The following is a 15287-nucleotide window of genomic DNA, read 5'->3' on the forward strand; positions in this document are numbered from 1 at the left end:
TCTGCCCAGTGGAAAATTAAATGAGTTGGGTTGAAGGTAATTCTATCTTCCAAAGTAGACATATACATGCACTATTACTGTTACTGTGACAGGTTTGGCGATTCCTATCTTTCGGAGGCCTTGTGTTATGAATCATTCCACTGTTTTCTGATTAGAGTTGGGTGTTCAAAACACCGCCATGATTGATTTATTCCCTTTGGGGAGTTAGGTATTTTGTATTGAATCTTATTTGGAGGAGCTAGTTTTCCAGGTTAATTTTTTTTGACAATTAGTTTTCCAGCTTAATTAATTTTGTTTGAGTTCAGGATTCACAGTCATTGACCGTTCTGTTGTTACTTAGGTGCTGCCTCCGGCCAGAAGAGCAAATGGATGGTCCTGGTGGAAAAGGGCGAAGGAAAGCAAAATTGGATGGTCTAGTGATGAGAGAGGAAAAATAAAGCAAAAAGCTAGCGGTACTGTCTAAACATATTGGGAAGATAAAAAAAAAGTAGAGTCCTCCAACCGGCTCTGAAATCAGAGGCAAGCAAAAAAATGCGCAGCTAGGTACATCAGGAGGAAAAAGTGAGAACCGGAAGGTACATCGGGAGATCCCGGTTGCAAAGGAGCGAAGAAACAGGTATCATATCAGAGCATACTGATGCTTCAGGTCAGTTAAAGGCAGTTACAGTATTTATTGCATCATATTTTACTTTGGCCAAAGTCGGTATCAGATTATTTTAAAATAGGACAGCCATAGCATCACATGTCAGCCTAGTGTCCAAATGAAAATATTATTATAATTCTTTCTTTCAATTTTGTTACAATCTATAAACACATATGATGAAACAATAAGACATATATCCAACTATTTCTCGGACCTTCTCAAGGACATACGGACATACTCATTTGCACACTATTAATTCTCGCTTAGAAAAAAAGGCACTGAACAATTATTTGTATCCTCTCTATCGGATGCACGGTGTGATTGGCCATCATGGATGTTTAGACCATCAGCTACCAATGAATCCAAGCCGCTGGAGGATGAAGGCCACGATGAGCAAGACAATAGCGATGATGAAGCTTTTCCTGGCTATGAGCCAGTTCTTTGTCTTCTTTGCGGCTTCTACTCCTCGCTGTGATCTGTCCATCCACTTCATCATTTTGTGCAAACTTTCCGGAGATAACTGTGATATAGCATCTTGGGCCTTGGCAGCATCCTCCGTTGTCAGATTCAAACCAAACTGCCTACTCATGTCTGCCATTGTATCCGGACTCATGTTTTTCATCATGGATGTAAGCACCTGTTGCATTGCAGGGTCTTCCATGAAAGTTCTCACGACGTCTTGCATATCATCTGCAGAAGGTACAGAATTGAGCGACGGCTGGTGCATACTTTGGTCTATTTCATCAGATTTCTCCGCAACAACATTCTGTGGAGACGAAGGCTGGAAGTTATCTTCTTCTTCTACAATTTCTTCAATAACAACTTCCCTTGGCAGGTTTGCAAGTTTTCCTTCTGCGTCTCTCAGAACCTCCGCAATGGTTTCATCGTCCGGAGAGATTTCATGGGCTTTGCTCAGGTCAGCTACAGCAGCTTCCAGGTTCCCTAGTTCCTTGTAAGCCTGACCCCTTCGGTAGTACGCTTTAACATTGCTCGAGTCATAGGCTAGGATCTCCGAACCTTCATCTATGCAGTCCTCAAACCTGCCGGATTTCAGGTAGCAAGACATCAAATTGAGGGCACACTGGAGCTGCAGCGTTTGCCCAGCTGCCGACGGCACGTTCTTCATGTTATCCTTGGCGAGCTTGTACTTGGCAGCGGCATCAGCATACTGCCCACGGCTATGGAGCTCGTTCCCCTGCTGCTTCAACATCTTGGCACCGGATATCGCGTACGACATCTGCGCATCGGCCTGGGCCTTCATGGCAGCAAACTCCCCGGGCTTAGCGTTGGCGACTTTTTCGGTCATCCGAAGTATTTCCTCTGGGCTTGTGTGGTTGAGCTGCTGCGCGGCTCGTTTGAAGTCCTCGGTTCTCATGTTTCTCATGCTCTCAGATGCTTGCTTCACCAGGTCTGGATTGGACATCACCTGCTGGTGCATCCTGGCTATGTCGGCCGGGGACATGCGACTCATCTGCTCCTGCGCCAGCCTCATCATCTCCGGATTCATCATGGCGCCGGCGAGCGATCGCCGATGATTGGTGTCGAGGCGAATCCAAGACGCTGATGGAGTCTTTGCAGATTTTGGGAATTAGCTCTGGTGTGCGTCTCTCCTGTCTTCCGTCGCTTTGTTTGGCTATTGATTCGTAAACCTGGCGCTCTATTTATTGATGTGTTGGCAAGGTATAGAACACGGATACGGAGTCCAACCCGAAATCGACTCATTGCGGTGGGCCGTTGTTTAGACTCCGAGTCGGATGGAGATCAACAAACGGCCGAAGACCGGCTCGCTGGTACATGTACTCGAAGAAAAACATAGCAGCTCGCCTGTGCGTTCTGAACCGAGGATCAAAGTGACAACTATCTAGCCGATGGGTACGAGCTTTTTTTGCTAGCTGATGTGCTATCATATTTGGCTCTCTAGGACAGAAAATGCAGGCCGCCTTCACTAAATCATTTTTTTGCGAGAAATCAACCGATCTATTAATAATCATCAATAGTAGTACGAATAATCCAAAAAGTAAAAAAAATACAAATTGGTACTTGGACCACCTAGCGATGACTACAAACACTAAACACTAGCATGAGCCGAAGGCACGCCGCTGTCCTTGCTCCTCCATCACCGCAGTCAGGCAAAGCTTATCGTAGTAGAGCTTGTTGTAGTAAATAGACGGGAAGTCGTAATGCTAAGGTCCTAAAGGACCAGCGCACCAGAGCAGCGACCATCGCCAATGATGACAACCGTAGATCGGAAGAGACTATCATGAAACCACACCAACAAACACGAAAACCGATCGAATTCCAGGAGATTCGACGGGCACATGCACGCTCGTAAAAGATAGCAGCTGCATGTCCATGGGGTATTCGTGCATTGTTCATAGCCTCGATCACATCCGCAGTATGGAGGGGCAAGTACAGCAGTTTATGAATCTGTTTTGGTGATCTTCAGCTTGATGTACCAATTGGTCCCTTTGTGACCAACACACAGAAGTATGCAGAGTAGAGCTGTATGACGAGCTGAACCAGGCCATGAAAAAGAAGTATCCTGAGAAGCGAAACATGGATTTGTTCTAGTGTTGTCCAAGTGAGCTAAAATTGTCGCCCTAAAACTCAAATCGATCAAGAGATTGAGAGAGACAGAGAGCGCCCTGACTGCAGCTTTTCTCTTGTCCTTTTATTCAAATGCAAAGGGGAAATCGTGTTGAGCAACAATTGCAGACTTGTTGTCGATAAATAAGATGACCGGCGCATCTTCTTGATTCAGCAGCTCGCTGAAGAGGCAGGCAAGCCAAACACCTTGGCATGCCGATGTTGCCGCCGCTATGTCACTAGTAGGGTTACGCTTAGCGGGGTTGCATAATTAGTGGCGCATCTCATTTGTGCAACACCACTGTTAATAACACCAGCGTTGCAAAATGTCGAACACTACCGTTTTGCGCGTAATGGTAGCGTGCTGGAATGGATGGTTAAGTAGGCCCACGCACGTGGCCGATCATGTAATATTATTAGCGTTGCGTTATGTGCAATGCCACCTCCGGGTGTAAGTTGGTGGCGTTGTGTGCTATCATGCCACAGTTTCAAATAACCATGGTGGCATACGTGTGGCTTCCCACGCCACCATTTATTCGGGACATCACGTCATATCCGATACGTGATATTAAACAAACTAACCGGCTAGTGGTGGTAGCTCTATCAAAATAGATCAAGATCTGAGAACGTTGTGCGAGGCCAAGTCCCTTCAGCCCGCCACCATCACCACCACAACAACGCGAAGGCTGCTTCCCGCCGAGTGCATCAGGGCAGCAATAGTGACAGTTTGCCCTCAATTTTTTTTGATTTACCAAAACATTTTTATTCTATCTATTTAAAGATGATATTAGTGACATGCCCATATATATACTGATCTTGCTTGTTCCAACTTTGAAAGATCGAATCTGGGGAGATGGAACAAGAGAAGAGGCAACAAGCATACAAAAAATGAAGGCAATGAATTGAAGTGCCAAATCCGTGGAGATTGAACAAGAGAAGAGGCCGCAAGTATACAATTAGTATTGCACATATTAATAGCGCCCTCGCGCCCGGTTACCAGGTCCATAAAAGCAATAACAATAGTATAACCGCTAACTGGCTATAACAGTTTACCACAACATCTATAGTCAATTTATAGTTAACATGCACAATAGTGAGCTATAAAAGTGTAATACTTTTACAATACATGGTTCACCTTTTACTCTCACATAATGCCTAGGAGAACACAATTTCCTTCTCTCTCCTAATATCTCTCCTCCAACTAAATAAAAATATAATATTTTATCTCTTATAGCCAGCTAATTGGATCTTATTGTACTTGCTCTAAGTAGACAAGGTGTGGCCTTAATTTCCCACACGCGGCGAAGGCGCGGAACCCGTGCCGACGTAAATGTAGATACCACCGACGGGTGCTATTCAAGAACAGCCCGGTGAGGTTAGATCCACATCCCCCTCTTTCCCCACGCAGCCATGGCAATGGAGGGAACACGCACGCCGAGCAACCAACATGCACCGGAGTTCGCCCAGTTCAGCCTCCTCGTGCCGTCGGACACCCGCCTCACCGTCGGGTGGAATGTTAGCGAGGGAGGCCCCCTATCCTGCCGCTGCCCGCCGGTGACGCCTTCCAGTGACTCATCCTACATCGAGTCGACGCCCTCACCGTCAAAGAAAGCCAAGATCCAGCCAACATAGTCGACCGCAAGAGCTGGCCGCTGCGCCTCCCGGCGGAGCGGCATGCCCTTCCTCAGTGCCTTCGAGGGGACACACCCGCTACGACAGAAGAACAACCAAGGCCGGCGAAGGTGGTGGAGTGGTCAGGACATCGCCGAGGTCCTGATGCATGCCCATGCTAGTCCGCTGTCGCCGGAGCCGAGGGTCGTTGTCACGGCGTACTAGTATAAGTAGGTTTAGTTTATGTTTATTTGTAATTTCATTTAATTAATGTATGGACGGAATTTACTGTTTTTTAATATGAAATGTAATTTTGTTCCAAAATTTAATAGGACCGCTCAAATTCTCACACATCTTTCGGGCGCATTTTTTTCTCTAAATCAAAGCTACCATATGCTAGCGTGGTTATTCTGGCGTTAGTTCTTCCGAGTTCCGAGGGTCACCCTTATCCGCGGGACTGGTGGCCTTGCCTCACCACACCACCTCTACTTAACAATTGCGCCAATTTGGTGTCGTGCCCTGTTAACGCCACTAATTACAAAAAAAGAAACTGTCACTACTAGGCTATTCTCTACTTGTGTGTAGTACTCCTCGCATCAAGAAGTGGTGACCACCTTCTGCTTATGTGATTGTTAGCTGACCGGATTATTGCGGAGGAAGAGCATCACGCCATAGGTGCTCTTCTGGAGTTGGGTGTTCAAAACACCGCCATGATTGATTTATTCCGTTTCTGGGGAATTAGGTATTTTGTATTGTATCTTATTCGGAGGAGCTAGTTTTTTAGGTTAATTTTTTTGGCAATTAGTTTTGTAGCTTAATTAATTTGGCTTGAGTTCAGCATTCATAGTCATCGATCCTTTTGTTGTTGCTTAGGTGCTGCCTCTGAACAGAAGATCAAATGGATGGTCCCGGTGGGAAAGGGCAAAGAGCGAGGAAGAAAATGGCAAAACTTTAGGGGTGCTATCTAAACAGTGGTCTCAATAGGATGACATATTGGGAAGATAAAAAGTAGTCCTCCAATCGGCTCTGAAAATCAGAGGCAAGCAAAATATCCACACCTAGGTAATGTTGATGAGGTGAAAAAAGTCAGAACCGGAAGGTATATCATGAGATCCCGGTTGCGAAGGAGCAAAGAAATGGGCATCGTATCAGATCATTATTGAAGTTCAGGTTTAGTGTCTTTCTTTCACAAAAAAAAAGAAGTTCAGGTTAGTAAAAGGCATGTATCAGATCATGAGATCCCGGTTGCGAAGGAGCAAAGAAATGGGCATCGTATCAGATCATTATTGAAGTTCAGGTTAGTAAAAGGCATGTATAATATTTATTGCATCATATTTTACTTTGGCAAAAGTTGGTATCAGATTATTTTAACATAAGACATCCATGGCATTACATGTCAGCCTAGTGTCCAAATGATACTATAAGTTTTTCCTTTCAATTTTGTTACAATCTATATACACATATGACTGAAAGAATAAGAAAGACACATATCCAACTATTTCTTGAGCCTTCTCAAGGACATACTCATTTGCACACTATCAATTCTGGCTTAGAAAAAAAGCCACTGAACAATTATTTGTATCCTATCTATCGGATGCACCGCGTGATTGGCCATCATGGATGTTTAGGCCATCACCTACCAATGAATCCAAGCCGCTGGAGGATGAAGGCCACAATCAACAAGACAATAGCGATGATCAAGCCTTTCCTGGCCATGAGCCAGTTCTTTGTCTTCTTTGCGGCTTCTACTCCTCGCTGTGCTCTGTCCATCCACTTCATTATTTTGTGCAAACGTTCCGGAGATAGCTGTGATATATGTTGGGCCTTTGCAGCATCCTCGGTTGTCAGATTCAAACCAAACTGCCTACTCATGTCTGTCATTGTATCCGGACTCATGTTTTTCATCATGGATGTAAGCACCTGTTGCATTGCAGGGTCTTCCATGAAAGTTCTCATGTCTTGCATATCAGTTGCGGAAGGTAGAGAATCAAGTGATGGCTGGTCCGTACTTTGGTCTATTTCATCAGATTTCTCTGCAACAACGTTTTGCGGAGATGAAGGCTGGAAACTGTCTTCTTCTTCTTCTTCTTCTACGATTTCCTCAATAACAAGTCCCTTTGGCAGGTTAGTTGTAAGTTTCTCTTCCGCGTCTCTCAGAACCTCTGCAATGGTTTCATCCTCTGGAGAGATTTCATGGGCTTTACCGAGGTCAGCAACGGCAGCTTCCAGGTTCCCTAGTTCCTTGTAAGCCTGACCCCTTCGGTAGTACGCTTTAACATTGCTCGAGTCATAGGCTAGGATCTCCGAACCTTCATCTATGCAGTCCTCAAACCTGCCGGATTTCAGGTAGCAAGACATCAAATTGAGGGCACACTGGAGCTGCAGCGTTTGCCCAGCTGCTGACGGCACGTTCTTCATGTTATCCTTGGCGAGCTTGTACTTGGCGGCGGCATCAGCATACTGCCCACGGCTATGGAGCTCGTTCCCCTGCTGCTTCAACATCTTGGCACCGGATATCGCGTACGACATCTGCGCATCGGCCTGGGCCTTCATGGCGGCGAACTCCCCGGGCTTAGCGTTGGCGACTTTTTCGGTCATGCGAAGTATTTCCTCTGGGCTTGTGTGGTTGAGCTGCTGCGCGGCTCGTTTGAAGTCCTCGGTTCTCATGTTTCTCATGCTCTCGGTTGCTTGCTTCATCAGGTCTGGATTGGACATCACGTGCATGTGCATCCTGGCGAAGTCGGCCGGGGACATGCGGCTCATCTGCTCCTGCGCCAGCCTCATCATCTCCGGATTCATCATGGCCGCCGGCGAGCGGTGCCGGTGGACAGAGTCGAGGCGATGGATATATGCGGAAACGAAGCAGTGACCGGAGCTCGCGGGTTCTGGGAATGAGCTCTCGTATGCGTCTCGCTTCTTTCCGTCGCTTTTCTCTGGCGGCTAACTCTCGTAAACCTCTCGTTGTATTTATTGACGAGTCGGGGAGAGTGCAGGACGGATACGGAGTCCGTAAATCTCTCGTTGTATTCTGTCGCTCGGAATCGGAAACGGCCGAAGACCGGCTCGCTTGAACAAAATCGAAGCAGCTCGCGGGTCTTTGGAGTCAGAGAACGAATCGGAGGTCTGAATTGGTGGTGACAATTCGAGATTAATTATTTTTCATCAAGGGTATATCGGGTATTCAAACGAGAGTCGTGGAAAGAAATACGTATATCTTTTCACCTGCCAAAACAAGCTCGATAAGATATCTCCTCCGTGATTTTAGCATCTACTAGTTGCCGCCGGAATCTTATTCTTCTTTTTTCGTGGGAAGGCGCTGGATTCAGTAGCGCCCCGTTCCGATGTTGCCCCATCCTGCATAAATATTGGCCTGGACCGCCGCCGGACAACTTGTTCTGCAGCGACGCAGAGAAGAATCCAGGGATCCGACGGGAATCCGGTAAAAGGGCAAAGAGGGTGATTAGGGCGTCGATCGCCGTTGCTGGTGATCGGCAAGCCATTACGATGGCCCGGACAAATGGCAGTACGCGGAGAAGACAGCCGCCGCCGCCTCCGCCTAGGCGGCGGCTCCGTATGCTCGTCGTATCTCTCCTAGTCCAAAACCCTACATCGGTCAGTAAGGAGACAACTACTGAACCTGCGCCAGGAGTAATTACTCGGGCGCACAGCCGCCGTATCGCTGCTGCCGCCGCCGCCCTCCCGGAGGAAATCCTGGTGTGGGAGATACTTATCCGCCTTCCAGCCAAGGACATCCTTCGCTACCGCGCGGTTTGTCGCTCCTGGCGTGGCCTCATCTCTGCCCCTGATTTCCTCTTAGCTCACCACAAGCGCCAGCCGTTGCTCCCCATCTTCACGTCCATCCATGGTTCATCATCCTTGTTGAAGGGGTACCTCTCGCGATTGTTCAAGGGGGGGCTCCCGGTCCTCTAGTTTGACGACTACGAAGGCTTCCAGCTGCTCGCCTCATGCGACTGGCTCCTCCTGGTCACCCTCTCTAACAGCCAACATATCATCTGTAATCCGACCACGCGTCAGAGCGCTTCACTCCCATGCCTCAGCCCCACCGCCGCACGCGTCGCCGCCTTGTACCTACATCGCCCGTCCGGCGAGTATCGCGTCCTTTACGTAGAGGGAACACACTGGGACTACCTCGAAGCTGGCTACTACATCCTTACGGTGCGCCAGGGGCAGCCATCAAGGTGCATTGGAGTTCCTGCAGATACCCCTGGTATCGAGAAAGTTATGAGGGCCTGCCACAGACTGGATGCTAAGATGGCCCCACCCGTCCTTTTCCGCGATTGCCTTCACTGGGACTCCGACTGCCGTGGTAGCCACGCCGGCATACTTGTTTTTGACACATTGGTTGAATCATTCAGGCTCATGCGCCGTCCCGCTGCTGCTACCAGATTCTGCAGACGTTTGTGCAACATGGAAGGTTCGATTGGCTTCAGCTGCAATTATGATGGTGACGGGACGACAGCCGCCAAAATCTGGGTGCTTGAGGACTACGATAGAGAGGTTTGGTCATTCAAGTACCATGTTAAATTCCCAGTGGAGAGCTTGTGTTACTCTGAAGAAGAACATTTGGTTTTATCTCACAAGGGAGATGTCTTGGTCTACACGCCATGTACTGGTTACATGTTCCATTGTGACAACACCGGAAAACTGTTAGAGGAGTTCCAATGCAATTCGGAAGATTGTATCACTATTGAACATTGGTTCAAAGAAAGCCTTGTCAAACATGACATCTTCCTGATGCAAGATTGTGTCCCCTTTTTCCAAACGGACTAACAAGTGGATGATTAATATCAACTACTATTCTTCACAGAAGGTCCTCCTTTACATGTAAAAACCTATAGTTCTCTTATGCAACATCGGTACATATTGTATTAATAATTCTGAATCTTTTTTGCTGATTCATCTTGTTGTTTCTCGTCTGTGCGCTTGAATCAAGGATGCTAGCCCAGCCCAACTAGTTGAATGTCTTGGACTTGATTCATCCAAAATGCTCTTGATTCATGGTTACTGAATTATTTTATTCCTGTGACTATTTTTTGTTTCTTCTAATTCCTTGGAAGCAGTTGTTCCAAACAAGATCTATCGGATCTAGCGGCCAAGGTGCACTTACCATGCTCTTATATGTAATTCATGGTTAAAGTATGACCACGCCAGCTTCATCTTCCATTCGCATTTTAACTCTCGGTCTACGCAGGTCTTTAGTATATCTGCGTATAATACATGGATATGTAGTAATTATGTTTCTAATAAATAAATAATATAGTTTAGTGTTACTGATAGAAATAACCTGATAAATATATCCACGTATAATAATGCATTTGGTCGCGGTTGTATCCGAGGTATTCATGTCCACATCATCTTGATTCATGGTTAAATATCTAACTGAATTATTTTATTGCTCTGACTATTTTTTGATTCTTCTAATTCCTTGGAATCAGTCCCGAACAAGATCTATCGGATCTGGCGGCCAAGGTGCGTTTACAGTTTACCATGCTTTTATCTGTAATTGATAATGAAGATGAGAGGTAAAAGCATCTCTAGTCTAGTAGTTCCCGTATAAATATGAACCAAAAACACAGGAGTTTGGTCTGTCGAAAATGGAAATCAAACGTCGCGGGAATTTTTGCTCGGATGAACCATGCGAAATGAAACGAAATTTTCCTCCGATCGAGCTACATTCGAACATAATTTACATATATATACTAATCAAAATACTAACTAAACCTACTCATGCGCGCTAATTTGATCCAAAATACTACGAAATTGACCCCGAGATTGTCATCGGGGCTATACGCGTGGCGGAGGAGGTTTTTTTTGGCGCCGGCGATGCCTATGCGAGGACGACTGCGGCCACCTCGAACGGCGCTGCCTCCGCCGAGCTCCCACAGGTGAGAGCCGGCCCGTCTTCCTCGTCGTCGTCTCTGTGACCGCGCGGCAGAAGCGCTGGCAGCGGCGGGCTGCACGAGCCGGCGGGCGGCGCGTCGGCTTCCCCATCGCGCGCCTCGGAGCACGCCGGCCGGCGCGCGAACCTGTGCGGCCACCTGCGGGCCGCCCGCTTCCAAGCTCCGTCGGAGCACGCCCGCCTTGCGTGGTCCGCCTCCGACTGCACACCCGGCGGACGCGGCGGCGATCCTCCGCTGCCGATTCGGACCCCTCCCCTACCGGCCCGTCATGCGCGCGCCATTGCGAAGGGAGGGGTGGTGGCGGCGAAGCGAATAAGCCGAAGACGGTGAAGAAATTTCTCACCGGATGTGGATGGAGACGCGGCGGAGCGGCAGCGGGGGAGTAGGGTTTTGGAACCCAACTCGCCCCCGCGCTCTGTATAAATACGGGGCGGTCGTCTAGTTTCTCGGGCCTCCGAACTCATTTTACGGGCCAGGTCGCGAGTTCAGGCTCCGTTCTGGGCCTCTTTCGGCCCGAACTCATATTCTCGCCGGAAAAATATGGGTCCGGCTCGTTTTTCGGTTGCTGTTAGAGTTGCTCTAAGTATATACAAGCTTTTTCACCTTTATGACACGAGTCTTTATTCACACCAGAAAACATAGCTCTTTATTGTCACGTATAAGAATAATCATTTTCACCTTTGTCATTATTCAAGGGAGCTTGTTAGAACAACAAGGCACCTTTCACGATTTGATGAATCCCACCCGAAACTGCTCATACACCAGATTAGCAAGAGTTGCCCTTCCCTAGGCCATTCTTTTTTTTTTAAAATGGGGAAGCTCCAGCCTCTACATCAATAGATGCATACGATATTTATTTATATTTTATTTGACAAAATTCTGCCAAGAGTATATCATAAAAGCTGAAACCACCACTCACCACTCAACACCCAGAATAAAGTAACATGTCATCAGACCTCATGACTTAAAACCCGGGGGCATCAATGGCACATCCTTTGGCGACAACAGGAGGACACATCCGGTCTAGTAGACCCATGGTGAACGCCTCATGCCCTCGCTTCAGAAGCTGAAGCTGTCACTGCCATCAACAAACTGCCATCAACCACTGGCCGGTTCATATATCTCCAGGGCAGAGATTCTCATAGCCTTGTCCGCGGTGCCACCATGGAGCCCAACAATGCTTCCACCCTACGTGAGTCCAATGCACAATGCACAACGTCCACACCGAGGCCTCGCCGAGCCATATCGACTCGCTGGCGTGGTAGATGCACACCACCACTACCTGCCACCATCTAGCCGTTTCTCCAAATATGATGCCTCAAGAGGTAGAACGACGCACAAAGCGTTGCCATCGTCCGATTCGGGAGACCCATATCTGGGGTTTCCTCTGGAGCAGCGTGAGTGGGTACGCACGAGCTGCAATGGCGATACTTCAACAAGGTAGCAGCGCGTGAATGCCACCATCGCCCGCTATGACCGGAGTCAGGGGCTCGGTTTTCACTGGCATTCATGCCTCCCAACTCAACATCGAGACCATTCGGCGGAGGAGGAGGTCAAAACTGCCATGCTCAGGACAGCTGCCCCTGGCGTCCTTGTGTTGCGGAACCAGCCTAGGAAATCCTCCACGAGCCGTTGTCAGTGACGACGCGATGCATCAAAAACGTAGCCATGGCCACAGCCCGACCAGGCCCAGATCGGGGCCCGGAATGCCATCGCTGTTCGCTATTGTTGGCCGTCGATGAAGACGGTCGCCGAGGATCATTGGCCGCTGCCGTTCTGCAGCACCACCGTCGACCAAGCCGGTGCGGGCGCTGCTGCCGACGCGAGATCACACCCTGGTGCCAAGTAGCGGCTGAGGAAGTCCGCCGCCACGCCACGCCATCAGGGCTTTGCTCGGCGGCGCCTTCGGCGACGGTGGGAGGGGAGCTGCCAGGGCCTGCCCAGGCGTGCAGGGTGTGGGTTAGGAGGGGGGTCAGGGGCCGGTTCTGGATGCAGTCACACATTGTCCTTCCTAGCCGTATGTCTGATTGACAATATGTTGTTACCATTGGCTTAGCATCGACGACCAACATGTAGTACTACTTAATTAGGTAATCCTGCAACACTAACAGATTGGTGACACGCACAACACGTATAGCCAAGGCAATTTCTACCACCCACAACTAGAGAAATATCTGCACATCAGCATCACAACAATCAAAAGATTCTCACTACGGGAAAACAATTCATTGCCGTGCGACAATTCGCACGGCAAAGGCCCTTATTTGCCCGGCAAAGGTTTTGCCGTGCGTCGACGCACGGCAACGTCTGCACGGCAACGCCTCCGACGGCAACGAAGACATTGCCGCGCGCCAGACCAAACCGCACGGCAAAGGCCTTTACCGTGCGCGCGCAACGTTGCCGTGCGGCCGCCCCTTTGCCGTGCGCGTGATCTTTGCCGTGCGCTCGCACCTTTGCCGTGCGGCTGATCTCTGCCGTGCGCCATCCTCTTTGCCGTGCGCCACCTAGTTGCCGTGCGCCTGCCTCTGCCGGGCCGTGCTCCCTTTGCCGTGCGGCCAAGCCCCAGCACGCACGGCAAAGGAATCTCCAGGCACACCCACTGGCTTCCCAGGAGCACAGGCTTGCGCCACGTGGCACCTTTGCCGTGTGTATGCACACGGCAAAGTGACCAAAAGTCCTTTGCCGTGTGCATACACACGGCAAAGGCCCCTGGTTTTTTCATTTTTTTGCTGCTTTTCATTAATCACTGCATTTCAAAATTGCATTTCACATACATATAACATATACAACATATATATTCACCATAGCATCACCAAACACATCAACAACACCACAAATACATCGAGCACACATAGTTCATGCATAACAAAGTGCAATGTCCATTATTACAATCCATAACAAGTGCAACATCCATAACAAGTGCGAACAATCCATTACAACGACGACGAGTGCACGAAGACCATGCCATCAACCTTGTCCTCCTCCATTGCTTGCGCCCGCCTCATCGTCATTGCGTTGTGACACATAATCTACAAGGTTTGATGGAATTGGCATTTGTCATTTGCATAATGATCACTTGAACAAGCACAAGTAGCGGGTTGGGCACAAGCGTAGGAGGACTCACCGAGGTTCATGCTCCGGATGATGTTCATGTTGTTGACGGTGATAGGTGTCCCCGGTGTATGAGTGGGCGGTGGCGGCATCCACGGCATGGAGTAAGGTGGAGGAGGAAGACTCCCCGGTGGAGAAGACAGAGCCGTCTGGCTCATCAGCCAGCTCATCTGTGCCTGATGCTGCTGCATCATCTGCTGCTGCTGTTGCATCTGCAGCATCATCTGTGCCTGCTGCTGCTGATACTCCAGAACCTGCCGCTCCAAGTTCCGTGCGTGCTCCTGGGCCGCCTGCTCCTTTTCTGCCATCTCCGCCTACGATGTGTCCGCGATGTCATTAACATTTCAATGGAAAGCATGTGCATGTAAAGGAAAGGTAGAGGCCCGAGGAAGAACATACCCGTAACCGCTCGACAGCTAGATCCGAAGCCCGTGGCCGGGGCTCTACCTCAGGCTGGCCGCTCTTACGACCACGACGGATCTGGCGGAGAGAGGGAACCTTCGCTGGGTCGACGCACCCGTCACCAAACCATAGGCGGCCATGCTTCAAGCCTTCTCCCGCAAGCACCGCGACCTCAGGGTCAAAGTCCTCGGCCTCTGGGTTGGCGTCCTCGCCGTACTTCTGCTTGAACTTGGAGACATACGACGTGCACTGGGTCTCGGATTGCGGGTTAACCCACACGGACCCCGTCTCAGGATCAGGCGTCTTCCTTTGCTTCATCTTCTTTAGCACGGCAAAGACGTTAGGCTTCGCTCCTGTCCTGACTTCCTGCAAAAGAGAACATGTAATAAAGTGAAGTGGCACACCCTTGCAGAGTTAGCAAATATATAACATGAATTCAAAGAATGAAGGAACCATTAATTTGCTCACCTCCTTCTGCAGGTGAAGAGAGATGGGGATGCTGCCTTGGATATGTGATCCACCTCGCATCTCTGCCCGCTTCTTCTTGCCCTCCTCGTGCTTCTTGAGGTACTGGGGGAATGTCCACCACATGACCATCGCACGAAAGCACCTATCATCGTTGCCGACGTACTGAGGAGGGTTCTACATGCACAAGATAAACCCATTATGGTAAAATAAACTACATGGCGATAAAGAAATCAATAACACATAAATGCAAATACCTGCAAGTACTGCCACGGCTGCATGAGCGTGTCGCGAGCGTCCTCCTTAGTCATGTGGACGAAGCGGTCGGCGTGCCAGTCGCGGACGCATTGAACACGTGCCTCGTAGTGCATGCCAGTCACCCTCTTCCTTGCAAGCTGGTGTAGGACATCATCGCACGCATTCTCCTTGCCCTCGGCCCTCTTGAAGTATTTCTGCAACCATACACATAGGTAAAACAAGGGGCATTAGTGCAATTATTGTGAACCAAGGAGAGTGTATGAATGGTAAGAAGTCAAAAGTCACGTACC

The 15287-nt window shown here is 49.0% G+C and overlaps 4 protein-coding genes across 4 annotated transcripts; 1 reads left to right on the forward strand and 3 right to left on the reverse strand.

The window, feature by feature from the left end:
• Positions 1-989: 989 nt before the first annotated feature.
• LOC127339398 (outer envelope protein 61-like) lies at positions 990-2351 on the reverse strand. Its single transcript, XM_051365259.1, has one exon. The coding sequence runs from the start codon at positions 2151-2153 to the stop codon at positions 990-992; it is 1164 nt and encodes a 387-aa protein (XP_051221219.1). The 5' UTR covers positions 2154-2351.
• Positions 2352-6330: 3979 nt separating this feature from the next.
• LOC127341674 (outer envelope protein 61-like) lies at positions 6331-8555 on the reverse strand. The gene has a single exon (XM_051367554.2). The coding sequence runs from the start codon at positions 7640-7642 to the stop codon at positions 6473-6475; it is 1170 nt and encodes a 389-aa protein (XP_051223514.1). The 5' UTR covers positions 7643-8555; the 3' UTR covers positions 6331-6472.
• On the forward strand, positions 8345-9631 carry LOC127339397 (putative F-box protein At5g50220). Its single transcript, XM_051365258.2, has 2 exons — positions 8345-8761; positions 8876-9631. The coding sequence occupies exons 1-2, from the start codon at positions 8345-8347 to the stop codon at positions 9629-9631; spliced, it is 1173 nt and encodes a 390-aa protein (XP_051221218.1).
• A 3212-nt stretch (positions 9632-12843) lies between these two features.
• On the reverse strand, positions 12844-14717 carry LOC139837902 (uncharacterized). Its single transcript, XM_071827213.1, has 4 exons — positions 14272-14717; positions 13886-14186; positions 13213-13398; positions 12844-12857 (listed from the first exon to the last, which is right to left on the reverse strand). Exons 1-4 carry the CDS (start codon positions 14590-14592, stop codon positions 12844-12846), a joined length of 822 nt encoding a protein of 273 aa, XP_071683314.1. The 5' UTR covers positions 14593-14717.
• Positions 14718-15287: the final 570 nt, after the last annotated feature.

This window comes from Lolium perenne, chromosome 3, assembly GCF_019359855.2.
Source record: "Lolium perenne isolate Kyuss_39 chromosome 3, Kyuss_2.0, whole genome shotgun sequence".
Taxonomy (NCBI): domain Eukaryota; kingdom Viridiplantae; phylum Streptophyta; class Magnoliopsida; order Poales; family Poaceae; genus Lolium; species Lolium perenne.